Source organism: Quercus suber, unplaced genomic scaffold, assembly GCF_002906115.3.
Source record: "Quercus suber isolate HL8 unplaced genomic scaffold, Cork oak 2.0 scaffold_755, whole genome shotgun sequence".
Classification (NCBI taxonomy): domain Eukaryota; kingdom Viridiplantae; phylum Streptophyta; class Magnoliopsida; order Fagales; family Fagaceae; genus Quercus; species Quercus suber.
The window spans coordinates 57,766-83,907 of record NW_027070191.1 but is presented as its reverse complement, the minus strand read 5'-3'; the positions used below and the strand labels follow the sequence as shown (position 1 = coordinate 83,907).

Here is a 26,142-nt window from a genome sequence, read left to right as displayed (position 1 = left end):
CTCACAAGAGAGGGTTCTCTTCATAACTACTTTCATCAAAAGTAATAAATTGATTGTTTCTGTCGGGTGTTGTTCCTGATAAGTTGTTGTGTGCCACAATGAAGACCGCTAGAGAGGTCATTTCTGTCAATTGAGGTGGAATTTTACCATTTAAATTATTGTAGGAAAGATCCAAACTTTCTATTTGATTTAGATTTGAGAATGTTACTGGGATTGGTCCGGATAGATTGTTGTGTGACAAGTTCAATACACGAATGTTGCTACCCATCCTACCGAGTTCCAGTGGAATTTTACCTACTAGATTGTTGCATGAGAGGTCAATTCCAGACATGTACTCGAGGATGTCACCCTTGTAGGAGTAAGTTCTAGTTTTTGTTGTGAACTCTACTTCTTCTTCAACATTCACAAATCTGTCAAACATAGATATATCATCAGGGAGATATTTGATAATATTTGACTTTGTGTTCAAATGTAATGACAAACTCCTTGAATAAGTTCCCCCTGAAGATAAACCACTTAAAGAAGTTTTGTTGGCTGATGCATCAAAAGTAATGTTACTCAAGCAATGGGGAATTAGACTTGAAAATTTATTGTAGAAAAGATCCAAAATGTTTAAATTCTTCAAAAGGCATACTTGAATTGGAATTAATTGACCTCCTAAATAATTCGCTATCAAGATGAGAATTCTCAAAGATGAGAGGCTTCCAATCCAATTGGGAATGTTTCCAGTTAGACGGTTATCTCGAAGATTCAGTACAAGTAGATTGGAGTTGTTTTGGAAAGCACTTGGAATTGGACCACTCAAGCAATTTTTATTTAATTGAAAAAAATTGATACTTGAGGAATTGAAGCAAGATGGAACGGAGCTAGAAAGATTGTTGTCAGAAAGGTCAAGAAATGTAAGATAAACGAGTTTGCATAACTCAATGGGAATAGGACCTTCAAAATGATTTTTGGCCATAACAATATCTTCTAAATATGTCACTTTCCCTATCCATGTTGGAAGCGTTCCTGAGAAGTGATTGTTGTCCAAATGTAAATTTTCTAGATTAGTCCAATTAGAATTGGTAGGAAATATTTGGCCGCTGAAGCTATTGTTTGATAATATGAGAAATTCTAAATTGTAGCAACCCATTATGAAATGCATTGGTATGGTTCCTGAGAAATTATTCTCAGACAAGTCTAGACCCCGTAAGAAAGCCAAATTCCCAATAGAAGAAGGAATATTGCCTTCAAGTTCATTTCTTGACATTTTTAAAGATTCTAAATTTGGAAAAACTAAACCGAGGTTTGTGGGAATTGGACCATGTAAGTAATTATCAGAAATATCTATGCTCAACATGTTAGGACGAATATCATGATGGCACCATAAAAGGCCCCGTGAAAGAGCTATTATTTACAACAAAGATCTCCAATCTTGTATTGTTCTCTAACAACTAGTTAGGAAATTGCCCAGCAAACTCATTGTGAGGGAGATAAATTACTCGCAAATCATATTGGTAATGAAGAAATCTGAGAGACGTGCTATTGAGAATGTTAAATGAACAATTACACAAACTAAAAACCTTTAATTGGAAGGTTGGAATCCAAGTAAGAGTGTCATGTTCCAAGGCTAATATATTGTTATCACCCAATAGGATCTCAAGATTTGAGAGGTTGAAAAGGAAGGAAAATGTGGACGGGATCAAGAACTTGTTATCTGAGAGAGAAAGGTACTCAAGTGATGACAAACTTGATAGTGGAGACCGGGCAATGTTCCCATTGAAGTGATTATAAGAGAGATCCAATACGTGGAGTGATGTCAAGTTTGCCATACATGAAGGTAGTCTCCCTTCAAAATTATTGTCCCTGAGTTATATCTCTTGGAGCTTCTTAAGTTCACACCACCCTGTATAATTTGATAATTAGTTATTATGTTCTACTATTGTAATTATTCAAAGCAATATCATTTTGAAAAAAAAAAAAAAAAAAAAATGGGAGGGGCAAGGATTAGGGTTCAAGTTTCTAAAAGGGAGGCTTCACACACATATATACTTAAATAATTTTTTAGAATGACATATACACTTAGATTATTTTTTAGAATGACATATACACTTAAATTAGCTCAGAGTAGAATTTATATCTTGTATAAAAAAAAAAAAAAGTTTTGAGTGACTCACTAATTATTATGATAATCTCAATAATATTAGTAAAAATTAAAATTTATTTTATGTAAAATTTTGAATTAATCCGTGTATCACATAGGAAAACTAAGAAAATCACTCCCTATTTTGTTATTATTACTCATTGTGAAATTTTACTATTTTGGTAATTTTTATGTTTCAGGGATATTTCGGTCATTTTCTTTGTTTAGAGGGTATTTTGGTCATTTTTGAGTTTTGGGGGCTATTTTGGTAATTTTTTAGGTTTTGGGGATATTTTGGACATTTTAGAGGTTTTGGGGGGTATTTTGCTAATTTTAGAGATTTTGGAGGTATTTTGGTCATTTTAGTGGTTTTTTAGCATATTCGGTGATTTTAGAGATATCGGGAGTATTGTGGTTATTTTCGAGGTTTTATGGGTATTTTTCTCTTTTTAGAGATTTTGGTCATTTTAGTGGTTTTTGAGCATATTTTATAATTTTAGAGATATCGGGGTATTTTAGTCATTTTAGAGATTTCATGGGTAATTTTGGATGTCCAAGGGTATATTGGTAATTTTGGAAGTGTAGAGGTATTTGGGTCATTTTAGGTTTTTAAGGGTATTTTAGTAATTTTGGAGCTCAAGAGGGTATTCAAGTAATTTTAGAAGTATTTGGGTCATATTGGGTTAAATGGGTGGGTTACTAATTAAACTATTCATTAACCCGTGCATTGCACCGAAAAACTATTTTGTATAAAGATGAAACATTAAACTACTTAATAAAAAATAGAAATCAAACTTAAGTTTAAAATAAAATAAAAAATTAAATCTTAAATATCCTCAATTATCCATAAAATGTATGAAACATCAAATCTTAAAAACCTATCAGAAAATTAATTACTTTATTATTTTTTTCATAAAATATTTCTAAAAATAGTCCCTAAACGAATATAAATTCTCCGTACCATTTTTTATGTTTTACTTTATGTTCTACCAATCATAACTTGCCATGTATTTAATTTATTTTTATTTTAAACTTTAGTTATTCTATAAGAAAAGTTAAACAAGTACATGACAAATTATAATTGATAAAACATAAAATGAAACAAAAATATGATACAGAAAATTTGTATTCTTAAACCAAACTCCCTTGCGCATTTACTAATATTTTTCATAAAAGTAATATTTAGAGTCATGCTAACTAGTAGTTATTAAAATAAATTATTGATAGTAAAAAGTGGGGAAAGTGTTGTTCTCGAAGTGATTGCCGTTTGATATGGGAGTTTAAGTAATGTTTTTCAGTTTTTAATCAATATTACGTATATTTTTATAATTTTTTCACTTACACTTATTTTTTTAAAGGGTTGTGTTAACATTCGTGTGGTGCCCATTGAGCACACATTTTTCTGACATAATTTTTGTCTCTTTTTCCAATTTATATCACTTTTTCAGTTTCGTAGGTACAATTCCAAATTTTTTTTACTTTTTCTCACAAATCTTTTTTTCCCTTTTTTGCGCCAGGCGCAGAAAAGGCAAAAAAGATTTGTCAAAAAAAGTCAAAAAAATTCTAAGTAGTACTACAAAACTGAAAAAATGATATGAATTGTAAAAAAAGACAAAAATTTATCAGAGAAAAGTAAAAAAAATTGAATTTTATTAATATGTGCTCTAAAAGTACATATTAATTTTTATTTTTTAAAAAAATTTTCTCTGAAATTAAAAAAATATTGACAATTTTTTCAATTCTCGAAATTTTTTTTTAAAAAATAAAAGGTTTAAAATGTATGCCCTTAAGGCACACATTAACCGAACCCAAAATTTTTTTGTTATTAACGGACACCGCACTGTATCAGACTCATTGGAGTGCTTGCTCGTGGATATAGGGTACCTGACTTGGAGATTTGGGTTTTTTTTTTTTTGCCTGCTGTGGACTGCTGCCGGTGGTGGTGGTGGTGGTGTTGGTGGTGGTTGTGGGTGTGGTTGTGGTTGTGGGTGTGGCTGATGGTAGAGGTGGTTGTGGCTGTGGATATTTTTTTGGTAGTAGAATATATTATTTTATTATAGTGATTATATTATTTTATTGTAATGTTTATATTATTTTATTGTGTTGAAAGTTAAAATAGATCCACTGCTGTAACATGTATGTAAGTAAAATAGATAAAGTAACTTTTAGTGAAACTAAAAAACTAAATTTTTAGCTCTACTACTGTGATGTTCTTATGACAACATGATAAGAAAGGTTGTGACATTTATAGCTATCTTTAATTCTCCAACTCCAACGTTTAATGCCTCAACTGCTCACATCTATTTCCACAGAGTCCTCTGGCAGCTAAAATGATAGACCGTGTCAGACTTATTCATTTATGAGTCTTATGACAACAAGAAAAGAAAGGACGTGACATTTAGAGCTATCTGTAATTCTCCAACTCCAACATTTAATGCCTCAACTGCTCACATTTATTCCCACACCAACCATTAACCAAGTCTCACGCAAGAGAGAGACACACAATGTATGATGTGAGTCACACAAATGTCTTCCTATGCAAACTCCGATGATCGAACGAGGCTGGAGGTTTAACTGCTGACTTGTGTCATCTATCTATCGTTGTGTAGGATCACTTGCACGTGTCCCTACTCTGGACCTCTCTCCCTCTCTGTCTTGGTGTAGTTTTATGAATCTGTTTAATAATGTTGTTTAAATAATAAAAATTATTATTTAAATGTTATAATACATATTTTGACAAAATTTGAATAATATTATTAGAAATTTTTTACCAAATTGGTATATAATTGTGTGCTCTGAAGTTTGAATCTTAAAAAAAAAAAAAAAAACAAAAACAAACAAACAAACAAACAAATACTAAGACAAAGTCTCACATACCCTTACCAAAAAAAGAGATGAATATAATCGATATGGTCAACTTTGATATGTCATATGGATTTTGTGGGGGTGAAAACTCAAACACGTATGTTTGGCCTCAAGTCTCATTTGAAGATACAAGTACGTCCGATGAGGGGTAAAGGATTTAGAAAGGCTCAAGAATGAAGAATCACGGAAGGGAAGGTTGAGGGAGTATAGTCTGAGGAGTACACCCTCCTCGGACTTGAAGAATATCGGTTAAGTAAATGCCTGGGCAGTTTAGGTAAACTTCCAGGAGGATCCAACGATAAGGATGAATCCCTTGCATGTATAAAGATGATAGAAATAGAGAAATATTTAGAGGAAAAGCTGCTATCACCGTGTTTAATGCACTGCAGCAACTTTTCTGGCCGCATTTATGGGGAGAAGACTCCTGAATAGTGTAATCTCAGCTACCACCACTCATGGAGAACTAAATAAGATACTTGACGTGACATGTACTCAAGTGAATGCTTAGATGAAGAACAAGTGGACGATGAAGATGATGGAGAAGAAGGCTATATAAAGGGAAGAGGCCTCTGATGAGAGGGGATCGGAAAAAAGACAAAAAGAAGAAGAAGAAAAATCTACTGTAACTTCAAGAGCAACCTTAGTTATTTTATGTACAACTTGTCTCCTCGGACTTAAATTTATTCAAGTTCAGAGTGTTTTCACCCTTATTCTTTTGGTAAACCATGGATTAATTGTTGTGGACTTTACAAACAGCCTAGCTCTTTTACTCACTCTCAACAAATTTTATTTTATTGGGCTTGTTGGACTCACCTCCCATCTCTTTTGGGTTTGGGTCACCAATCTTGACCCTACAATTGGCGCCGTCTGCGGGGAGAGCTTGAGCAGGAGTGAAAACAACGGTTGATGATGGCTGAACCAGGTCAACAACTAGCAGAGTCTAGGGCATCCCAACATGTTGATCCTTTCCTCAACCTCGAACGAAGAGGTGATCGTGAAGGAAGTGTACACACAATACATAATGAGAGAAGCCAGTTAGTTATTTTGGATGTAAGAATTTGAATTATATCAAAACAAAATCTTGGCTATGCATTTGAATGTGCCTATTAATTATTTGAGTAATATTAAAAAGTATTTTACTATGAGTTTTGATTATCATGATAATCTTCTTTAAGAAAATGAGCAATTTGGATAATTTATTTGAAACTTAAAAAGTTTAATTGTACAGAAAAAAAAAATATATAGCACACTATAACACAATTTCAAAGAATATGGATTACTTCATAAAGGATTAATATCCATCAAACACACCCAAAATAATAGAATGATATATTGGTAAAGAGAGAAAGATGACAAATAATTTTAGAAATTGTTTAATTTTTAGAGAGCAAATTTTTTTCAGCAAATTTAGAATGCAAATTATACATTAGACCACAATTATAACATAATTATCTATTATTACGCATTGTGTGGGTCTGCAACTAGTATTAAATTAAATCAGAAATGCAAAAACAAAAGCTTAGTCCATTAAAATTAATTACACAGAAAATACAAACTTTGAAGAACATGAATCCAACAAGAATAGACACATGCATGTAATCATTTGTAACTAAGGCTATGCAAGCCTGAAATTGAACAACTTATGGTAATAAACCACAACAAAACAGTAGCAAGTGTCAATGCACTCTTCAATAAGGTTAAACCATGCTTTACGCCAATAAGGATTTATGTAGAGAACTGTAACAATTCCCAACAACACTATCATGTAAGCCACCACAAAGCTTATATAGAAGACACTGATGTCCATGAAACTCCCACTTTTTTCCTCCATATGATCCACTGGCATTATAGATTGTGGTCCAATTTTGGTGCAATCTTTATGCAATGGAGGTCCACATAGGAGAGGGTTCCCCTCATAACTGTTTTCATCAAAAGTCCCAAATTGATTTTTTCTGTCTGGCAATGGACCTGATAAGTTGTTATGTGCTACACTAAAGACTTCCAAAGAAGTCAATTCAGTCAATTGAGGGGGGATTTTACCATTCAAATTATTGTAGGAAAGATCTAAACTCTCCATCTGCTTTAGGTTAGAGAATGTTATAGGGATTGATCCGTTTAGATAGTTGTGTGACAAGTTTATTGCACGGATGTTGCTGCTTATCCTTCCGAGTTGGGGTGGGATTTCACCTACTAACATGTTGCTCGACAGGTCAATTCCAAACAAGTAGTTGAGAATGTCTCCCATGTAGGAGTAAGTTCTACTCTTTGTTGTGAACTCCACTTCTTCTATCAAACCCACATGAGCCCAAGCATCAATTTCTGGTGCTTCAAGCAGATATGCCCATGTTGGACTATTTGGGTATGTAAAGTCCACGTAAAAGAGACCTCGTGAATTATATTCACCAGCTGATGCAAATGTAAGGTTACTTAAACAGTGGGGAATTGGACCGGAAATTTTATTGGAGGAAAGATCCAACAAGTTTAAGTTTTGCAGAAGGCATAGTTGAATTGGAATCCTACCTTCTAAATGATTTTCTCCCAAAAGGGGAATGCTCAATGATGAGACACTGCCGATCCAATTGGGAATGTTTCCACTTAGGTAGTTATCTCGAAGATTTAATGCAATCAGATTAGAGTTGTTTGGGAACACACTTGGAATTGGGCCACTCAACGAATTCTCATCTAGATGAAAAAACTGGATTGATGATGAATTGAAGCAAGATGGAACAAGGCCAGACAAATTGTTCTTGGAAAGGTCAAAATATTTAAGATTAACGAGTTTGCATAACTCAACTAGAACAGGACCTTCCAGTTGATTGTTGGCCATAATAATTGCCCTTAAAGATGACATGTTCCCCATCCACATTGGAAGCTTGCCTGACAGATTGTTAATTCTAAAATCAATTGTGGCACCACAAATCATCAGTGAGATGCTATTTGGGATCTTTCCTGAGAAGTGATTGTTGTCCAAATATAAATGTGACAGATTAGTCAAATTAAAATCGGTAGGAAATATTTGGCCATAGAAATTATTATTCGACAATTTGAGAACTTGTAAGGAGTAGCAACCCAATGTGAAATGCACTGGCATTGTTCCTGATAAATTATTTTTAGACAAGTCTAAATGCCATAAGGAAACCCAATTCCCAAAAGAAGAAGGAATAGTACCTTGAAATGCATTGTCAGCCACGTTTAAATACTCCAAATTTGGAAAAATCAAACCCAAGTTGGTAGGAATTTGTCCTTGTAAGCAATTACTTGAAATATCTATCTCCGTAATGTTGGGATGGGGACGATCGGGGGGAATATGCAGAATAACTGTGGAAATGATTTGTATATAGTTAGTTAGGCAACGCTTGAAACTATAAGGCAAAGTAGACATCTCGAGTTTTAGAAAATCGAGATCCATTTACATTAATCTCGAGTTTTAGAAACTCGAGTTCTATGCAAAAAAATTTTAGTTTTATCGCCCCTATAGTGGCATTTTTAAACCCTATAGTGACGTTTTAAAGTCCTATAGCGGCGTTTTTATGCTAATAACTCCATTGTTAAGCTCTATAGTGACGTTTTTAATCCCTATAGCGGCGTTTTCCGAACTCGAGTTTTTAAAACTCGATTTTCACTTGGATTTTTTTTTTACAAATCAAGCCTTAAAAACTTGATTTTTATCTTGGAACTCGAGTTTTAGACACTTGATATGCTAGTTTTCAACTTTCTTCCCCAACTTGACAACTAACTAAATTTTTTAATATTTATTGTTATTTAGAAAAAAAATTCGACAATCTGGCACCAGGAAAAACCGTGAAAGAGTTATTTCTTAAAATAAAAATCTCCAATCTTGTATTGTTCTCTAACAACCAAGTGGGGAACTTCCCACTCAAATTGTTGTGGGAGAGAACAATTTCTCGCAAATCATATTGGTAATGAAGGAATGTGGGAAGCGTTGTATTGAGTCCATTAAATGAACACTCTGACAACCTGAAAAGCCTTAATTGGAAGTTTGGAACCCCAGTATGAGAGTCTGTTTCAAAAGCAATTTTATTGTTATCACTGAAGAGGAACATGAGATTTGAGAGGTTAAAAAAGGAGGAGAAGGTGATTGGGTTCAAGAATTCATTATTTGACAAGGAAAGGAACTCAAGTGATTTCAAATTAGATAATTGGGATTGGACATTCCCACTGAAGTGATTGTCAGAGAGATCCAAAAAGTGAAGTGATGTCCAGTTTGCCATACATGAAGGCAATATCCGTTCAAAATGATTGTTGGAGAGGCTTATCTCTCGGAGGTTCCTCAGTTCACACAAGCCTGCAAAATGGGACGATTAGTTATTGGCTTGCATTTAGAATGAAGTCAATACTTTAAGTGAAGTCATAACTCCAACTTTACGAATGAAACTTTTTTCAATAAATGAGATTCTTTGGAAGAAAGTAATTTGATTTTATCTAATAATAGTGTATAGACTACCACGTAATGTGGCAGTCTATATATACTTTCATATTTTAGAATTTAATTCAAATTATGAAATTAATTTATTTCAATTGGAGATGATGCTTTCCTTGAAGATCTTAGCCTTATTTTTTAAGAGTTGTGTTGTTAAATCTTTTTTTTTTTTTCTTTTTTTTCCCCTGTTTTCTAAAACATCTAAATCTTTTTTTTTTTTTTTTTTGCCACAATTACTTCAGATTTAGGTAAATTCCTTTCTACATAAATCATATCAAAACCATTTTTTATTTGAACTCTTCAATTTTAAAATCAGCATGTCTCCTTGATGTGTGTATGCTAAAGTTTATTTTGAAATATTGATAAGGAATTATTTTTTATGATCAATTTATAATACTAATTAAGTATTATAATATTTGACAAATGAATTTCAATATTTACAGTCATTAGAAAAATGAAAATGTATTTTTTTAGATTAATATAATTTAGAATATGAATCTTTGTAATATTGTTGTGAGGCTTTTAGGGTTGGATTTTGTTTGCATTACTCTAGTCTTGTGCAACACCTTTGGAGAAACATTTATTTGTGGGTTACAAAGTTGGAATATAGAATGAGTTTGAATTGCTAGTCTGGACAACGTAGAACAACCTTAAAGCTCCTATGTGATTGTTGGTTTAGGCCAAAAATGATGCTAAAAAACTAATATTAAAATCTGCTTGCATAGTCTTTTTTTTAACATTTGAATACAAAATTTTAACAAGACAAAATAAATTATGAACTTAGAAAGAAAATAAGTTTAGTCTCATTAATTTCAAGAAATTTGATTATCAATTATCAATATTTAGAATAGGGTTTTATAGAGCTTTCTACTATTATGCCAGTATGAAAAGAAAAAGCAAACAACGCCACCTGATGTCAATGGTATAACTTACCTTTAGCAATAAACGATCCCCCAAATTGTTATATGAGAGATCTAAGCTACGATGAAGCATTATGATCAGACTGTAACGAAATCTCCCACTCAAGTCTAGGATTGCAGCTTAGTTAAGATGTTGAATCTATAGGGAAAATAAAATATCTCAAAAACATCGAGTGATAATTTCATTTGACATACCATACAAAAGAAGTATTTGATTTTAATCCATGAACATATATTTTTACAAATATCATACCTCTTGTTGTCACAAAGGCATCGATCTCATTGCCTCTCAAGTCGAGATCCTCCAAGTTGCTAAATGCTTTAAATTCTATATTAAAAAAGAGTACATGAAAAATCATGGAAGAAAAAAGGAACTTCAGTCGCATAAATACTTTCATTTAAAATAGTTGAGGAAAAAAAGGTGAAATTTAGTTGTATAAATATCAATAAGTGTGAACCACTCTTCCAATAATATTCCTTTGCAAATTAATGAGAGTTTTACCTTTGATGTGGATTGATCCATTCAATTTGTTGGAACTCAAATCTAGTTCCTTGAGTGACGCAATACCACTTAAGGATTGCAGAATGCTATGATTGAAATTATTACCATCCAAGTGAAGCACCTCCAGCTTGCTCAACAAAGAGAATCTTTCAAAGCCTGCAATTTTTAGATTATTCAATTTGCATGTCTGTGACTTTATATTCCCACAAAACAGTACAAAATGAATCTTAACATGCAACTAATCTGTGGTCTACATTTATTTTTTTTAAATGGTAAAAAAGAAAAAAAAATCAAACAATTTACTTTGGTCAAACAAATTAGTTGGAGGATTTTACCCAAAAGGCTTACCTTGGATGGGGATTGATCCATTCAAATTGTTGTACCCAAATATAGTTCCTTGAGGGAAGCAATTCCACTCAAAGATGAAAGAATGCTGTTATTGAAATTATTACTATCCAAGTGTAGCACCTCCAACTTGCTCAATGCTGAGAATAAAACCTATAATTTAGATGCTTCAATTTTCACATTTGCAACTATGGGTGCGTTTGTTTTGGCTAAAAATGGTTTCAGGAAATCATTTTACACCCCTCTATGTGTTTGGTAAGCACTGAAAATTGGGTCAAACGGAAATCAATTTTCGCGTTAATCGTAAAATACCCCTCCAAAGCCGGAAATGAATTTTAGTTTCTATTTTACCTTCAAATGAATTCCAAGGCTCAGAGAGAGAGAGAGAGAGAGAGAGAGAGAGAGAGAGAGAGAGAGAGAGAGAGAGAGAGAGAGAGAGAGAGAGAGAGAGAGAGAGAGAGAGAGAGAGAGAGAGAGAGAGAGAGAGAGAGAGAGAGAGAGAGAGAGAGAGAGAGAGAGCACAGGTGGCTGCCTAGCCAAGCTCCGGCCAGCCCAGATTGTGCCACCCCCACCGCCCAGATCATGCGCCGGCCAAACACCCAAGACCCACAAGCACCGGTCCACAAACATCGATCCACCCAGATCTCAACGCACCCCTCCCTCATCACTGATCCACCTCTCCGATCGCCAACCATGCACTGACGAGCTCCGATCTTGACAACTAACCGTAGGCTGTGCTCCACCAAGCTCTCCAACGCACTAGCCGATCTAGCTGCCACCGACCACCAACCCACTCCACTCCACCCCCAAACCCACCCGATCTGGTTGCCGCTACCTCCATCCACTCCGATCCTCTCTTTCCCTAAATCTCTCACTCTTTCTTCCCTTTCTCACCGAGTTTGTGAATAAATGATGTTTTTATTTTGATTTTTTGTTGTGTTAGAGGTATATTTTGAATTTTTCTGTTATAAAATTTGTTTGGGAGCTGAGAAAATAGCTGAGAAAATGTGAAAAATCTGTAGGAAAATATCATTTTCAGATTGTTACCAAACACCTAAAATCGTTTTTAGTACTATTTTCCATTGCAGAACCAAACACCCGGATTTTATTCTCCTTACGGGAATTCACTTTCCCCCGCATTCATTTTACACTCGGAATTCAATTTACATTGAACCAAACGCAGCCTATATATTCCCAGAAAACAATATAAAATGATTCCTAAAATACAGTTATTTTTTTCTTGACTATTTATAAAAATAAAAAATAAAAAAAGGATGCAATAGGAAAAATTAGAATATCAACAAATTAAATACTTCCTACTTTTTTTAGAATATAAACTTGGTACCTTCATTTGGGACCCATCTAAGAATGAAATTATTACTCAAATCGAGGTACTGGAGCTCTTCAAAAGGAAGAAACAGATAGGCATTAAAGTACCAACCTCCTCCACTTTCTCCACTCCAATACGAAATCGTGCTATTAAGAGCAAGTTGGATTATACGGTTAGAAGTGATGTTGCACTTAACTCTTTTCCACTCACAACAATCACTCTCTTTGTTGCCTGAGTCCCAATGAGAAAAATAATATTCATCAATGTAGTTGATGGTGGAAGCTTTGAATTGCAAGAGAGCAATTCTCTCTTGCTCCCAGCAACCAAAACGCCCATTCATACCAAAATGAACCAAAAATAGCACCACTGGCCACCACCAAAAACGTCCCTAACTCCATTACTTTTTGTTTTTCAAATTTCCTATGACAATAAGACTAATAGTTTTTGTCCAACTCTCAGATATGATAGCAAAATGATCTTGAATTGAAATATATAGGTCCTAAATATATACTTTTGTCAAACACTCCATACCTTTATTACGATCGTGGACTCGGATTTCAACAAGCAGTGTTTGAAGAGGGCTCGGCAACAGTCATAAACTACATTCAAGCTGGTCCACCTTGTCTGGCTTCGTTTGGGCATATTATTGAGGATGCCATCAACTTGACTTCATACCTCTGTTACTGCTCCTTTTCACAATTGCAACAGAAAGGCAATACTGTGGCTGACAAGTTAGCTAAATTAGCTAAGTTTTGTTTTGTACCTGGAAGGAGGACGTCCCTAATGATGTCAACTCTCTTGTATTACTTGACAGCAGCTTTGCTTTGGCTTAAATAAAATGGTTGATTGGTTTCTCAAAAAATAAAACCACCGCACATCCTTAGTGCGTCACTCCACAAATAAAAGTACTTGTGGAATACAGGGGACAAGGGCTGGGATTCAAGTCTCCAGGAGAGATACTCACACACATATACACTTACATTAAGTTAGAATTGAATTCTATCTTGTATTAAAAAAAATTTTAAAAAAATTATAACGATAGTGGACGGTGTAAAAGGGCTCGGGGCCCAGGGACCCTGACCTTATGAAAAGAAAATAATTGATATATTTTCAGTCCAAAAATATATATTTATATTTGGGCCGTCATTTGGGCTCATCTCCTTTAAAATTATTTTTCCAAACAACCTTCTCAACAAAAATAATAATAATAATAATAAAATTGCCCAAACACATGTAAATCCTTGGTCCAAAATAAAATAAATTTGATTAAAAGAAAAAAAAATAAAAAAGATATCGGCTATTTAGGGTGAAATACCAGATTTCGGCCGGCAAAGAGATACGGACCAAAACAAAGAAAGTTAGAAACATAAAGATTTCTTTTCATAAAAAAAATAAATAAATGAAGATTTCTTCTTTTTGATTTTTTGTTATGCGTATTCTTTGTTTTTCTCTATCTCAGTATGTACTACATTTAGCATTCTGTATCTTTTATTTATTTATTTATTTATTTTTGTTTTGGGTGTCTTTAGAGCATTCTCATTAAGAATGCTAAATGGTATAAATGCTAAATTTTAGCATGCTAAATACTATAAAGGTTAAAAAGCATACTCCATCAAAGCCTCTAAATCCTATAAATTTTGCAATTCGTCTACAGTGGACTGCTATCTCTAGCAGCCCACTGTAGCAAGATTGTAAAAAAAAAATATATATATATATATATATATTCTCTCTTTGTCTTCTTTCTCCAGACTTTCTTTTTAAAAAAAATATATATATATATATATATATTCTCTCTTTGTCTTCTTTCTCCAGACTTTCTTTTCTTTCTCTCTCATTTATGTTTCTTCCATTTCTCATTCTTGCTCCCATTTCTTTGCTCTCTCTCTCCCTCTGCTTGATGTCTCTGTCTCCCTCTCCGACGAAACCCAGGCCAGAGCATCAAGCCAAGCTGATCTCTATCGTAGTGGTTTCTTTTTTCTTTTTTCTTTTTTCTTTTTTTTTTCTTTTTTTTAAGTTTGTGATTTGATGTTAGATTTGGCAGTGGTTGTGTGGGTTATGGATTTGACGTTTTGGATTTGGCATTTTGGGTCGTGGTCTGATGTGCTCCAGGGATTTTGTGGGTCTGGGTTTGTGGGTCTGAGTTCATGGGTTTGGGTTCGTGGGTTTCGGTTTGTGGATCTGTGTCCGTTGATCATCGACCTGACTAGCATGGATCGTCGAGTTGACCGGCATGGATCGTCGACTTGATCGATCTCATCGGTGTGGGTCATCGAGAGGGAGAGAGGGAGAGACAATGAGACCAAGAGGGAGAGAGGGAGACAGTGAGACCAAAGAAAGTGAGGATGAAAAAAATAAAAACAAAAAAGAATAAAATATTATAAAGAAAAAATATTTAAATGAAGTTTGTAAAAAAAATAAAAGTTTTGATGTTTGGTATATTGTAAAATGAGGTGTTAAAATTGAAAAATTAGTGTTTTGAGATTGTAAATGCTAAATTTTTTGCAATTGTTGATGAAAATGCTCTTACAAGTAAAACGGAGTACACCATTGGATTCAAATGAATTTGTAATTCAAAGATAGTCAACCTCATGTGAAACTGAGCAGTGAGTTAAATAACTCAGGGATTTTTAAGAAAATAACTACAAAACCCAATCAATATTATTAGTTAGGCAACGTTTCAAACATATTGCATTTCTAACAATTCGACTTCAGAGGAGTCGATTTCACTGTTCACATCTATTTTTTGGATAAAAAAATCGAGTTTTTTGTAGTCATTTTCTATACATAGAAATTGACTTCAGTGGAGTCGTCTTCAATACAAAGAAAACGACTCCAGTGAAGTCGTTTTCTTTGTATTGAAAACGACTCCACTGGAGTCGTTTTCTTTGTCCAATAAACCCCTTCCCCGACGAACCCAAAAGAGATCCCATGCGCCAAAAAACCAGCAAACGAACCCAGCGAACCCAGAAGATCCCATGCGCCGTCACAGAACCCAGCGAACCCAGCAAACGAACCGACGAGCAAACGAACGCAGGCGCCGACGAACCCAGGTGCCGACGAGCGTGTTCTTCTCCTCCACTGATCCGATTCGAGCGTGTTAGACATTTGCTCGTCGGGGTTTGGTGAATCGGCGCCTGGGTTCCTTCGTTTGCTCGTCGGTGTTGCTGGATTCGTCGGTCATAATCGGCGCCTGGGTTCGTCGGCAAGAAACCCAAGCGCTCGTTCGTCGTTCGTCGGTCACGCTCGTTGGGGTTTGTGTGGAGTTGGTGGTGCCGTGTGGAGAAGAACGAAGTTCTGGGTTTTGGACAAAGAAAACGACTCCAGTGGAGTCGTTTTCAATACAAAGAAAACGACTTCACTGGAGTCGTTTTCTTTGTATTGAAGACTCGAGCGTGTTAGACATTTGCTCGTCGGGGTTTGGTGAATCGGCGCCTGGGTTCCTTCGTTTGCTCGTCGGTGTTGCTGGATTCGTCGGTCATAATCGGCGCCTGGGTTCGTCGGCAAGAAACCCAAGCGCTCGTTCGTCGTTCGTCGGTCACGCTCGTTGGGGTTTGTGTGGAGTTGGTGGTGCCGTGTGGAGAAGAACGAAGTTCTGGGTTTTGGACAAAGAAAACGACTCCAGTGGAGTCGTTTTCAATACAAAGAAAACGACTTCACTGGAGTCGTTTTCTTTGTATTGAAGACGACTCCACTGAAGTCGATTTCTATGTATAGAAAATGACTACAAAAAGCTCGATTTTTTTATCTAAAAAATAGATGTGAACAGTAAAATCGACTCCTCTAAAGTCGAATTGTTAGAAATGCAATATGTTTGAAACGTTGCCTAACTAATAATATTGTTTGGGTTTTGTTGTTATTTTCTTAAAAATCCCCTAAATAACTCCTCTACTATCCCACCTACTTCCATTGGCATTAAATTTTCTCCACCTACGCCCACTTTCTTCTCCTTTTCCCATGAATCAGTACTTGCTTCTACACAAAATACAAATCTAATTCTTCACTCTTCATTTCTTCTCCTCATTTTACACATCTTCCTCTGCCTCTCTCTCTCTCTGCCAAGCAAAGTTCAACCTCACTCCACAGCTAGCATGTTCCCAAAATATCATTTCTTTTACAACAAATCGGCGTTGCTTCTTCCCCAAATTTTTTTTCTTTTACAAGAATTGAAGATGAGAAAAGACTAAGTGTTCTTCAATTCTTGTCCTTTGAAGCTCGTTCATCTGCTCAAAATACCGCAAGGCTGAGAGAAAAAGGAGACTGAGGCAGAGGTGTGTGAGGGAAAAAGGCGACCACCAAATTCCAAAGTCGAACAGAGAAGACGAGAAAGAGAGAGAAAAAAAAATTCAGAGGAAACGAAGGATGAGGGAAAGAAAAAGAGAAGATATGAGTTTAGGGTTAGGTTCCCAAAGCAACGTAGTTTTAGGTTGAGAAAAAGGTCAAAAACAGTGTAGTTTTTCAGTCTCAACACAACCGGCCAATAAACGGTTCAATCTAATTGGTTTTCGGTTTCACAGTTAAACCAGCCGTTTTTTACTCTTCCCGGTTTTTAGTTATTTTTTGTTTTTTAATCATAACCGAACCAGATTAGTGGCTGGTTCCCGGTTGAACCGGTCGGATCGACCGGTCTGGTTCGTTTTTAAAACCATGAGTGAGTACTGAGTATTCAGTATTCAGTCAAGGGCAATAAATTGAAGCAAAGTGACAAGACTAAAGTTCCTCAAAAGAAAAAAAAGTAGTGACAAGGCTTAAAAGAAAAACAAAATGTGTATAAGAAAAAAATGAAAGCAAAAAGAGTAAAGTTAGTGACACATAAAATGATACAATTTATGTCATAACTCGTTCACGTGACGAGTTGTGAGTGGTAGAGATATAATGGTGGTTCTATGTAGAGACACACTTCTACACCTCAAAACTCGTCATGTGAACAAGTTGTGACACAAATTGTGCCATTTTATGTGATACCACGTTACTAAGCAAAAAAAATAAGAAATGGTAGTAATAATAATAAGGGTAAAACTTAAGTACAATACTTAGGTGTTCCTTAAGTTCCCTTCTTAAGATTCTACCATGTGGATTTTTTTTCATGGAATAGAAGTGTATCTTTTAGTTAAGTAGCCACATGGCTGAATCTTAAGAGGATAACCTAAAGAACAACACCTAAAGTATTGTATCAAAGTTTTGTCCTAATAATAATAATAATAAAAAGAGATAAAACTTAATTAAAAGTAGAGCTAACCATAATCCGTAGACTAGGTAGGTGTGGATTTATGAAGGATTAAGTTTTAACATTTAAATAAAGGAGTTGAGAGAGAGAGTTCTAAAAAATTGTTGGTGAGTGGTTGAGATATGACTAAAAATTTGATATATATATATATAGTGGTAATTGTGAAATAGTACAACAATATTTGCTAATATCGAAATATATTGTTCTTATAGTCAAACTGAAATAGCTTTTGGTATGAAATTGACTCTCTTAATTGTAGTGTATTAAGAAACAATAGTGTTATGTATTAAGAAACATCTTCAATTCTTAATATATTAAGAAACAATGATTTTTCTGTTTGTTTTGGTTGATAGTTTATTAATACCATATGGATGTTTATTTAAATTTTTTTTTTTTAATTTTTGGTTATACTCCGACCCCTTTTGAGTCCGTTTGCACGTTAGTTCTTTGTGGTGATAACCATTGACTTCTGTTATTTGTTTCCTCTCGCCAATAATTTTGCAATTAGAAGACCCTCAACAAGAAGCCAAAGACTTTGTTGGTGTGTCCAGTGCTTTCTTCTTAGATAATGTTTAGTGATGACTAACCTCTGCCCTTGGTATTAAGAGCATTGCATTATTTGAGAATTTACCTAAAATCAAGAAGAGGCTAGAGATTTATATAATGCAAAGCGTGTTTCATAAAGCTATTCTAAGGACAGTTTTGAACAATTTCTCATCTCTCATTATTTCAAGGAAAAAATCAAATGAGTAAGGCCCTGTTTTGTATGGCAACTCAAACATATGTTTTCAGTTTTTAAACAACATTACACGTATTTACACACATTTTTTCACTCACACGTATTTCTACACATGTTTTCAAACAACAAAACATGTATTTTTAAGTGCATGTACCAAACACCCTGTAAGTCATTGATTAGATGATATGTTAGTATTTCAAGGACTCTAATCATTCTCCTTTTTCCTCTTGTTTGTTTTTTTATAAGATTGGTCTTCGTTCAACAGGCAAAAAAGTTGCACCCACCACTAGTAATATACAAATTTTGCATTATTTAGGAAGACCTAAACAGCTAAACTTAACAAAGACGCCAAGGACTTGGGGTCAGTGGTGCTTTCCCTAGCCTGCACCTTATATTGTGATTTCTTGGATAATACTTGCATTATTGGAGAAGACCTAGCTAGACTACAATAGTCGAAGACTTCGTGTCTTTCCAATTTCTACCAACCACGATGACTTGTGTCAACTTTGTTTTTTGACAAATTAACCTATATGCCGAAATGTGCTTCCAGATAAAAATTTCCTTAGATTGTTGACAGTTATGAGTTGCCTTTTCACTTAGCTGAGCTTTTGTTTACTCCTATTTGTTAGGAATGTAGAATCATGTTCATGGGTTGGGCCAAGCTCATTTTTGTTTAAAGCCCAAACCAACTAAGTTCCAAGCCTGATTAATGTTTGGATTGTTTTTTTTTCTAAGGTTCTATGTTCATCAGTTTGTTTAGAAACAAAAAAAAAAAGCTATATTCATGTGCTTTCTTCTAAAATCCTTGAGAAGACTAGATTATGACTTGGCATCCACGGTGACATTCCAACCAACTACCACGAGAATATATTTCTATTTTATTAATATAAACTAAAACATTTGGAGAAGCAATTGGGGAAAGTACGTTAAAAAATAAATAAATAAATAAACACCACACTTTTAAATGGGACATATTAACTAAGCTCACACTTTTAAATAAGACACTTCAAATGAGATGTTTTAAAGGTGATAATTCCTTATAATGAATAAGGGAGATTTTCAATTATTAATATATGCTCTCTTTCATAATGATAAATAAGCATGCCTAAAGTCAATTAGAGAATCTTATAGATGTGGCAAAACAGGTGTGCAGTTCAGGTTAGGTCAATCGGGTTTGAGTTGAAAGCATGTCTGTGTCAAAATGGGCCATTTTAAACATATAAGAAACGGGTCATGTTAATTGGGTTGTAGGTTGGGTCAGTTTAGGTAGGGCGACCCGTATTTTCCGTATTTTCTTTTGAAGTAATTGTTAGAAAGATCCAATATGTGAAGTGATGTCAAGTTCGCCATGCATGAAGTTAGTCTCCCTTCAAAATTATTGTAGCTGAGGTGTATCTCTTGGAGCTTTTTAAGTTCACACCAGCTTGTATAATGTGATAATTAGTTATTAGGTTCTACTAATGTAATCATTCAAAGTAATATCATTATGAAAAAGAAAAAAATAAAAAATAAAAAAGAAACCTCTATACAAGTCAAGGTACATGATCTTTGCCCTGCTTCCCTGGTCAACCAACACCCACTTTACATCATAACCACCAATTCTTATAGTGACCACCAATGCATCATCATGTGGTTGGAGCGTTCCCATTTTATCCTCTTCTAAGAAACCCAAGGTAGGGATAATTGCCATCTTCAATTTCTTGGGAGCCTGACTCTGATCGTCTAAACTAGGGCCCTCAACCACCGACGTCACCTCTGAACAGGCCCCAAGATCGTTTCTAGGCCTGGCAAAAATCACATTAATAGTGCCCAAGGTCGGCCAAGGAGCTCCATCCTTCTGAAACCTAGCTCCCGAATGCCCATACTAACCCGTAGGCTGATACAAGAACTGACCAAGTTTCCCTGTCTTCACTAATTGATTCAAGTGATCTCGCAAAGTTCTACAGTCCTCTGTTGTGTGCCCTTTGTCTTGATGATAGTTGCAATAAAGGCTCTAGTTCCTCCTAGATGAATCTCCACCCATCTTATTGGGCCACTTGAAGTAAGGCTCTTTTTTATCTTATCCAGTATCTGATAAACTGGTTCCTTGAACAGCGAGATAACCACTTGAGCCCTCGTAGCTGGCATCTGATTGGGGAAGTCCCTCCTGGGACGATTATTATTATATCCTTCTCCTCGAGGATCCTTTTTTTTTTTTTTTTTCTGGGAATATCTTGGCTTTACCCTTTCCCTGTATTTGATCCTCTTCCACTCGTTTATACTTATCTGTGCGACCCATCAACTGGCACATATTCAAAGCAGACTTCATTGTTAATGACTTCCTCAACTCATGCTCCGTAGGGAGCCCTACCTTGAAGGTTCTTATTGCCACATCCTCAAAGTCCCCATCTATCTCATTGTACATTTCCCAGTACCTATACGAATAAGTCTTCAGAGTTTCTCCCTCCCTCATTGTCATGGACAGAAGGGAATCTACTGGCTTAAGGACTCTACTGCATGTTATGAATCTAGCCTCGAACACCCTTGTCAACTTTTCAAATGACCTTATTGACCCCTTCTTCCAAAGCATCAAACCACCACATAGCTATTGGCCTAAGGTTGAAAGGAAAAACCTTACACATAAGGGCTTCATTGCTAGAATGAATTGCCATCTTCTGAGTGAAGTGGCTCACATGCTCTACGGGGTCAGTCCTCCCATTGTAAACAGTTAAAGTTGGCTGTGAAAACCAATGGGAAGCTTGGCTTTGTTAATTCTCTAACCAAAGGGTGACTTAGAAATCTGCTGAAGTGCCTTACTCATCGCATTGCTCCCTATGCCCTGATGTAATGGCCCCCACTGGCGCCTAGATCTGCTCTTGTCCCTCCTATCCTGATGGGAGGAGACCGAGAAAGATTCCCTGGACAAAGTTTTGGACCTTTGGCGATATGAGCTTGATTCATCACTTGATGGGGGTGATGGGCTCCTTCTGTCATGTTCCCTATGCCTCAGCTTCTCACGCAGGTGGTCTATCTCACGTTGCAACTTTCGCATCTAACGATCATGGAACAGCTGACTCCCTGACCTTGAATGACTCCGCCTAGTACGTTCTGTATGGTATGACTCTACCACCACACTAGGACTATGATGTCTATCCCTTCTTTGCTCCAAATTAACAACTGGGTTTCCCTTCTGTGAAGCCACAAACTCTTCCTTGGTGTGATCCAGGTTGACCATAACTCAACGAAGCAAAGCCTCAACAAAAACTTTTTCCCATAGACGATGCCAATTATAAGAACAAGAAATTAGGCAGCCCAAGCCCACCTATAACAGTGATATTGTAGGTCCTAAATCCAGCCCAAAACAATAGAGATTTGTGTAGAGAGTGGGAAGAACAAGTGTGGGCTTCGTCCAAGGACACAAATAGGGAGATAAAGACTAAAGGCTTGAAGATTGAATAAATGAAGTGTTCTTTACAACATTGCCTGAGGACAATTGTTCTTGATGGTTACATATACTGTTCACTCTTTCTCCTCTTATTATTAAGTTTTGCTTCCCCCCCCCCCCTCCCCACAAATTTGAGAACCTTTTTCCTTTATATACTCCATAGCCTCTTGAATCCCAACCCTCCATCTGTCCATTTCCCAAATCTCCTCAAGACATTTGTCCCTTTAGACTCCTTGTGAAGGTGGTGGAAGGAGCCGCTAAGTTGTGGATCCACTGTTCAAGTCTCTTCCTCATTAATGCAGCTGATAAACCTATTGCCCACCATTTAATGCGGAGGATCATGTGAGACCCTTAGAAAAAGCTTCCTACAAAAACCCCATTCAACCCATGAGACACCCTTCTCCATCCTTTACATCTCCTAAGGATGCTCTGTTACTTCCCATTCCATCTTCGAACCATGTCACTCCTCGGGCCATGGGCACTTCTTCAAGATGAACAACTGAAAGCTACAACTACACTTCCCATCTTCGGTCCTCGGGACCCCACAACTATAAACACAAAAATTTTAACAATATTTTTACACAAAGTTGATGCGACAAATTTTTATTGATTCTCATTTGAGCTCATTACTTATATCATTTTTTTTTTTACTTACTAATAATCACTCACAATATCAACTATTTGTATGAAAAAAAAAAAATTTAAAATTTTTTGTAACTCTAGCATTTTCGATTAAACATTGATGCCAATTGCCTCAACAAATCTATCGAATTCATCAAAGCCTTAGAAGTGAGGATGAATCTTTAGCCTTCTACACATTTGTTCATTTTTGCAAACTCCTTTACAGATACCCTTAAAGATGTTATTTTCTCACATATCATCGATTGGAAAATTCTGTAACTTATAATCTAACTAAACATGCGAGACATATTAATGATTTAATGGTGTGGATAGAAGGTCTTCCTCCACATGTTTATGGTGTTAAACCTAACTAAACTTGCGTTACTTTTTTACTCACCAATATTTTAGTACACTATTAGTATGACAATATACTTTAATCCACTTTCAACAAAATTTCGAATAAGCTATTCACAATTGAAATCTGCCGCTCATTTAGGTTTCTTCTTCGCAGTATTGTTAGTGTGATAGCTTTGTTTTGTACAAAGACTGTCTATATATTTCGGGTATTATTTCATTGAAACCTACTGCATCTACTTTGTCCCTTTCACGTTTTTGCAAAGCACCTCGAATTCTGAATTACTTTCTTTTCAGTCTCAGCTCTCCTCTTCCCAGTCTGCACAACTTGCAAAGTCTTCTTTGTTATAATTCCTAGGTTGTAACACAATTGCTCTCATTTTACCTACAAATAATTTATGTACTCAACTAATCTCTCAAGCCGAAGTTAATGTTGTCAAGCTGATATTTATGAATACAACTTTTTCATTTTTGTTCCCTTCACTATAAGTACAAATAGTAATTATAGTTTCTAGCTATTGCCACTGCCATGTTATTGAATACCACTATGGCAGAAGCATCATATTGATGATGGTGAGTGTGGCAGTAGAGATGGAGGCTAAAAACGAGAAAACAAAAGCACCGCTTAACAAAACTATTCTTCTTCTTCTTCTTTATTGTTATTGTTATTGTTATTATTTAGAATACCACTATGGCATTATAAATACACAGAACAAGCCTCAGGTTTGCTTCTTCTTCTTCTTTTTTAATTTATTATTATTAGAGTATCATTTAAGTACATGAACATAAATTGTCTACTATTATCAGTAAATTGACATTTTAGTTAGAAATTAGCATATTAAATGAGATATAAACTTCTTCTCCAAAAAAAATATATATATATATATATATATAAACTTCTTCTCCAAAAAAAAAAAAAAATATATATATATATATAATTTTAAACGTTTTTAATAAATGATATAAATTTTTACTAATGAATATACAAATAAATAAACTTATCTATATATATATATATATAAAATTAGCGGTAAACGTGAAATAGTACACCTCGATATCAACTGGTATCAAAATATTGCATCTTACTGATCAAACCGAAACAGCCTTCAACATAATATTGACTCCATTTACATTATCTCATAGTGGTTTTTCCATTTGAAAGTGTTATTCATTAGTTTATCACTTTATTTCCATATTGTTCTCTTATTTTATTACTTATATTGCTTGCTTTTAGGGTATTTGTTAATAAACCATTTTAGACAAAAAAATTATACAACTTTTATGGACAATATAAAAATCTGTAAAAAAAAAAAAAAAAAAAGTCAATTATTTTTTTATTTTCTCATAAAAAGTTTCGAAAAATCAATTACTATATATATAGTGTAAATTGGGGTCATTAATCTGGGGAAAAAAATGAAAAGAGGGAAAGTGGGAGAATATAGAGATCTGAGTTAGTGGTAGCCTTGTAGGAAAAGAGAGAAAATTTACATACAACTCTTTTACATAATCGTACACAGCTCAAAAAACAACTGAAGTCGTGAACTGATCATATTTTGAGGGTCGTGAACGGTCAGATTAAGTCTTTTTTCTTTTTTCTTTTTTTCATATTTTGCTAGAATGGAGTTTTGCCTTATAGACTTTTTCATGTCTTCTCTTCCTGATTTGATTAGACCATTGTAATATGAGATCTTGATTGTATATCCCATAGTACATCCCTAGTTTGTCTAAAAATGCTGAAAATTGACTAGGATTGACATGGGCTTGTGCGAAGTGAAGTTTTGAGGTTTGTTTATGGAGTTTCGAGGTTTGTTTATGGGGTTTTCGGGTAAAGAAAGAGGGGAGGAAGAAGAAAAAATTGACCGGTAAAGAAAGAGGGAAGAAAGAAGAAAAAGAAAGAAAAGTGACCATGAAAGAGAGAGAGAGAGAGAGTAAAGTGTGTTTTGATGTGGGTTGTTAGAAATAATAAAAAAAAAGAATATAAAATAATTATTTAAATAAAAGAGGGTGAAGAATAGATAAACTGATGTGAGTGATTTATAAAAGTGGTGGTGTAAAATAGAAAAAATAGATTCTTTTTGTAAAATAAACAGAAAATTTTAGAAGCACCGATGCAATTGCTTTAAGCTTTCCTTTTTTTACTTTGAATTTAAAATTGTGCTTAGGCTAGTAACTCTTGAAATGTCTTCTTGCTTTCTACTTTCAATATAAATCATCACTCAATTGTAGAAAAATTATCTTATGAGACAGTTTTATAAGACATTTCTCACATGTGTGGGTTTCACATATTGTGAGAAAAATGTCCCATGAGACTATTTCATGAGATACTCTCATGTTTATGGGGTCATTCTTTAGCAATCCAATGCAAGTGTGTGATATATCAATAATTCTAGAAGAAATATATATGCACTTGCTAACCGCTCGTCAGTTAGTAACCATTCAATTTTGGTTACTATTGTATGTATGTGGCTATGTGCTACAATATATGTATGAAAGTAGATTTTTGATCTCCCTTAATGTTTGTAGTGTGACCTTACAATAAGTTTCAAGTCACAATATTTTTCAAAATATATTTCACAAATACCAAGTTAATAAGTTATTAACAGTATACAATAGTCAAGTTAGTAAATGATTCATATAAAAATCATTAACAACTTACCAACTCACTAATTATGAAAAATATTGTCTGGCTTTACTCATAACCCTAATGTACCCTAATGTTTGCTCGTCATGGGCATTTTACTAGTCATATCTTGAGACAATTATGAAATTATGATACTAAGCAAGGACATGGGCTTAATACAAAGGAATTTTGCATAATTTTACAAATTATGTAGAAATTTTTGTTTGCAATGGACGATCACACTATAATATGAGGCACTCTAACCATAGGCAATAATTCTACTTCTGCTTGGTAAATGATGTTGCTTCACAGACGCATTAGAGAGTTTTTGGGTAAGGTTGAAACCCTTGAATTAGATAAACTTGTTCTTTAAATGATTATGTCTATTATGAATGTGTCTATTCTATTTTACCATTCCAAAAGGTTGCTTTATCAATTATGCAATACTATTTTACAATATATTCAGCATCCCAACTTTTATTTTCGTATACAATACATTAAAATAATATATTTACACAATAAAATATTATTTGTCTTTCTCTAATTTTTGTCTCACTTCCCCTCTCTCTCTCTCTCTCTCTCTCTCATCACCACTGTGAAGACCCAAAACCCCAACACAGTTTATCAAAAAA

At 34.7% G+C, this 26,142-nt stretch overlaps 2 protein-coding genes across 2 annotated transcripts; both read right to left on the bottom strand.

Annotated features, from left to right (window-relative positions):
* Position 1: 1 nt before the first annotated feature.
* LOC112039252 (cuscuta receptor 1) lies at positions 2-5,810 on the bottom strand. Its single transcript, XM_065766905.1, is given in 4 exon segments — positions 2-1,360; positions 1,362-1,626; positions 1,702-1,888; positions 5,804-5,810. Coding segments are annotated over 4 exon segments (1,818 nt in total).
* Positions 5,811-6,552: 742 nt separating this feature from the next.
* Positions 6,553-20,943, bottom strand: LOC112039251 (receptor-like protein 15). The gene is made up of 8 exons (XM_065766904.1): positions 20,715-20,943; positions 20,013-20,246; positions 12,544-12,759; positions 10,854-11,009; positions 10,605-10,679; positions 9,116-9,314; positions 8,781-9,040; positions 6,553-8,308 (listed from the first exon to the last, which is right to left on the bottom strand). Exons 1-8 carry the CDS (start codon positions 20,941-20,943, stop codon positions 6,606-6,608), a joined length of 3,072 nt encoding a protein of 1,023 aa, XP_065622976.1. The 3' UTR covers positions 6,553-6,605.
* Between the last annotated feature and the right edge of the window lie 5,199 nt (positions 20,944-26,142).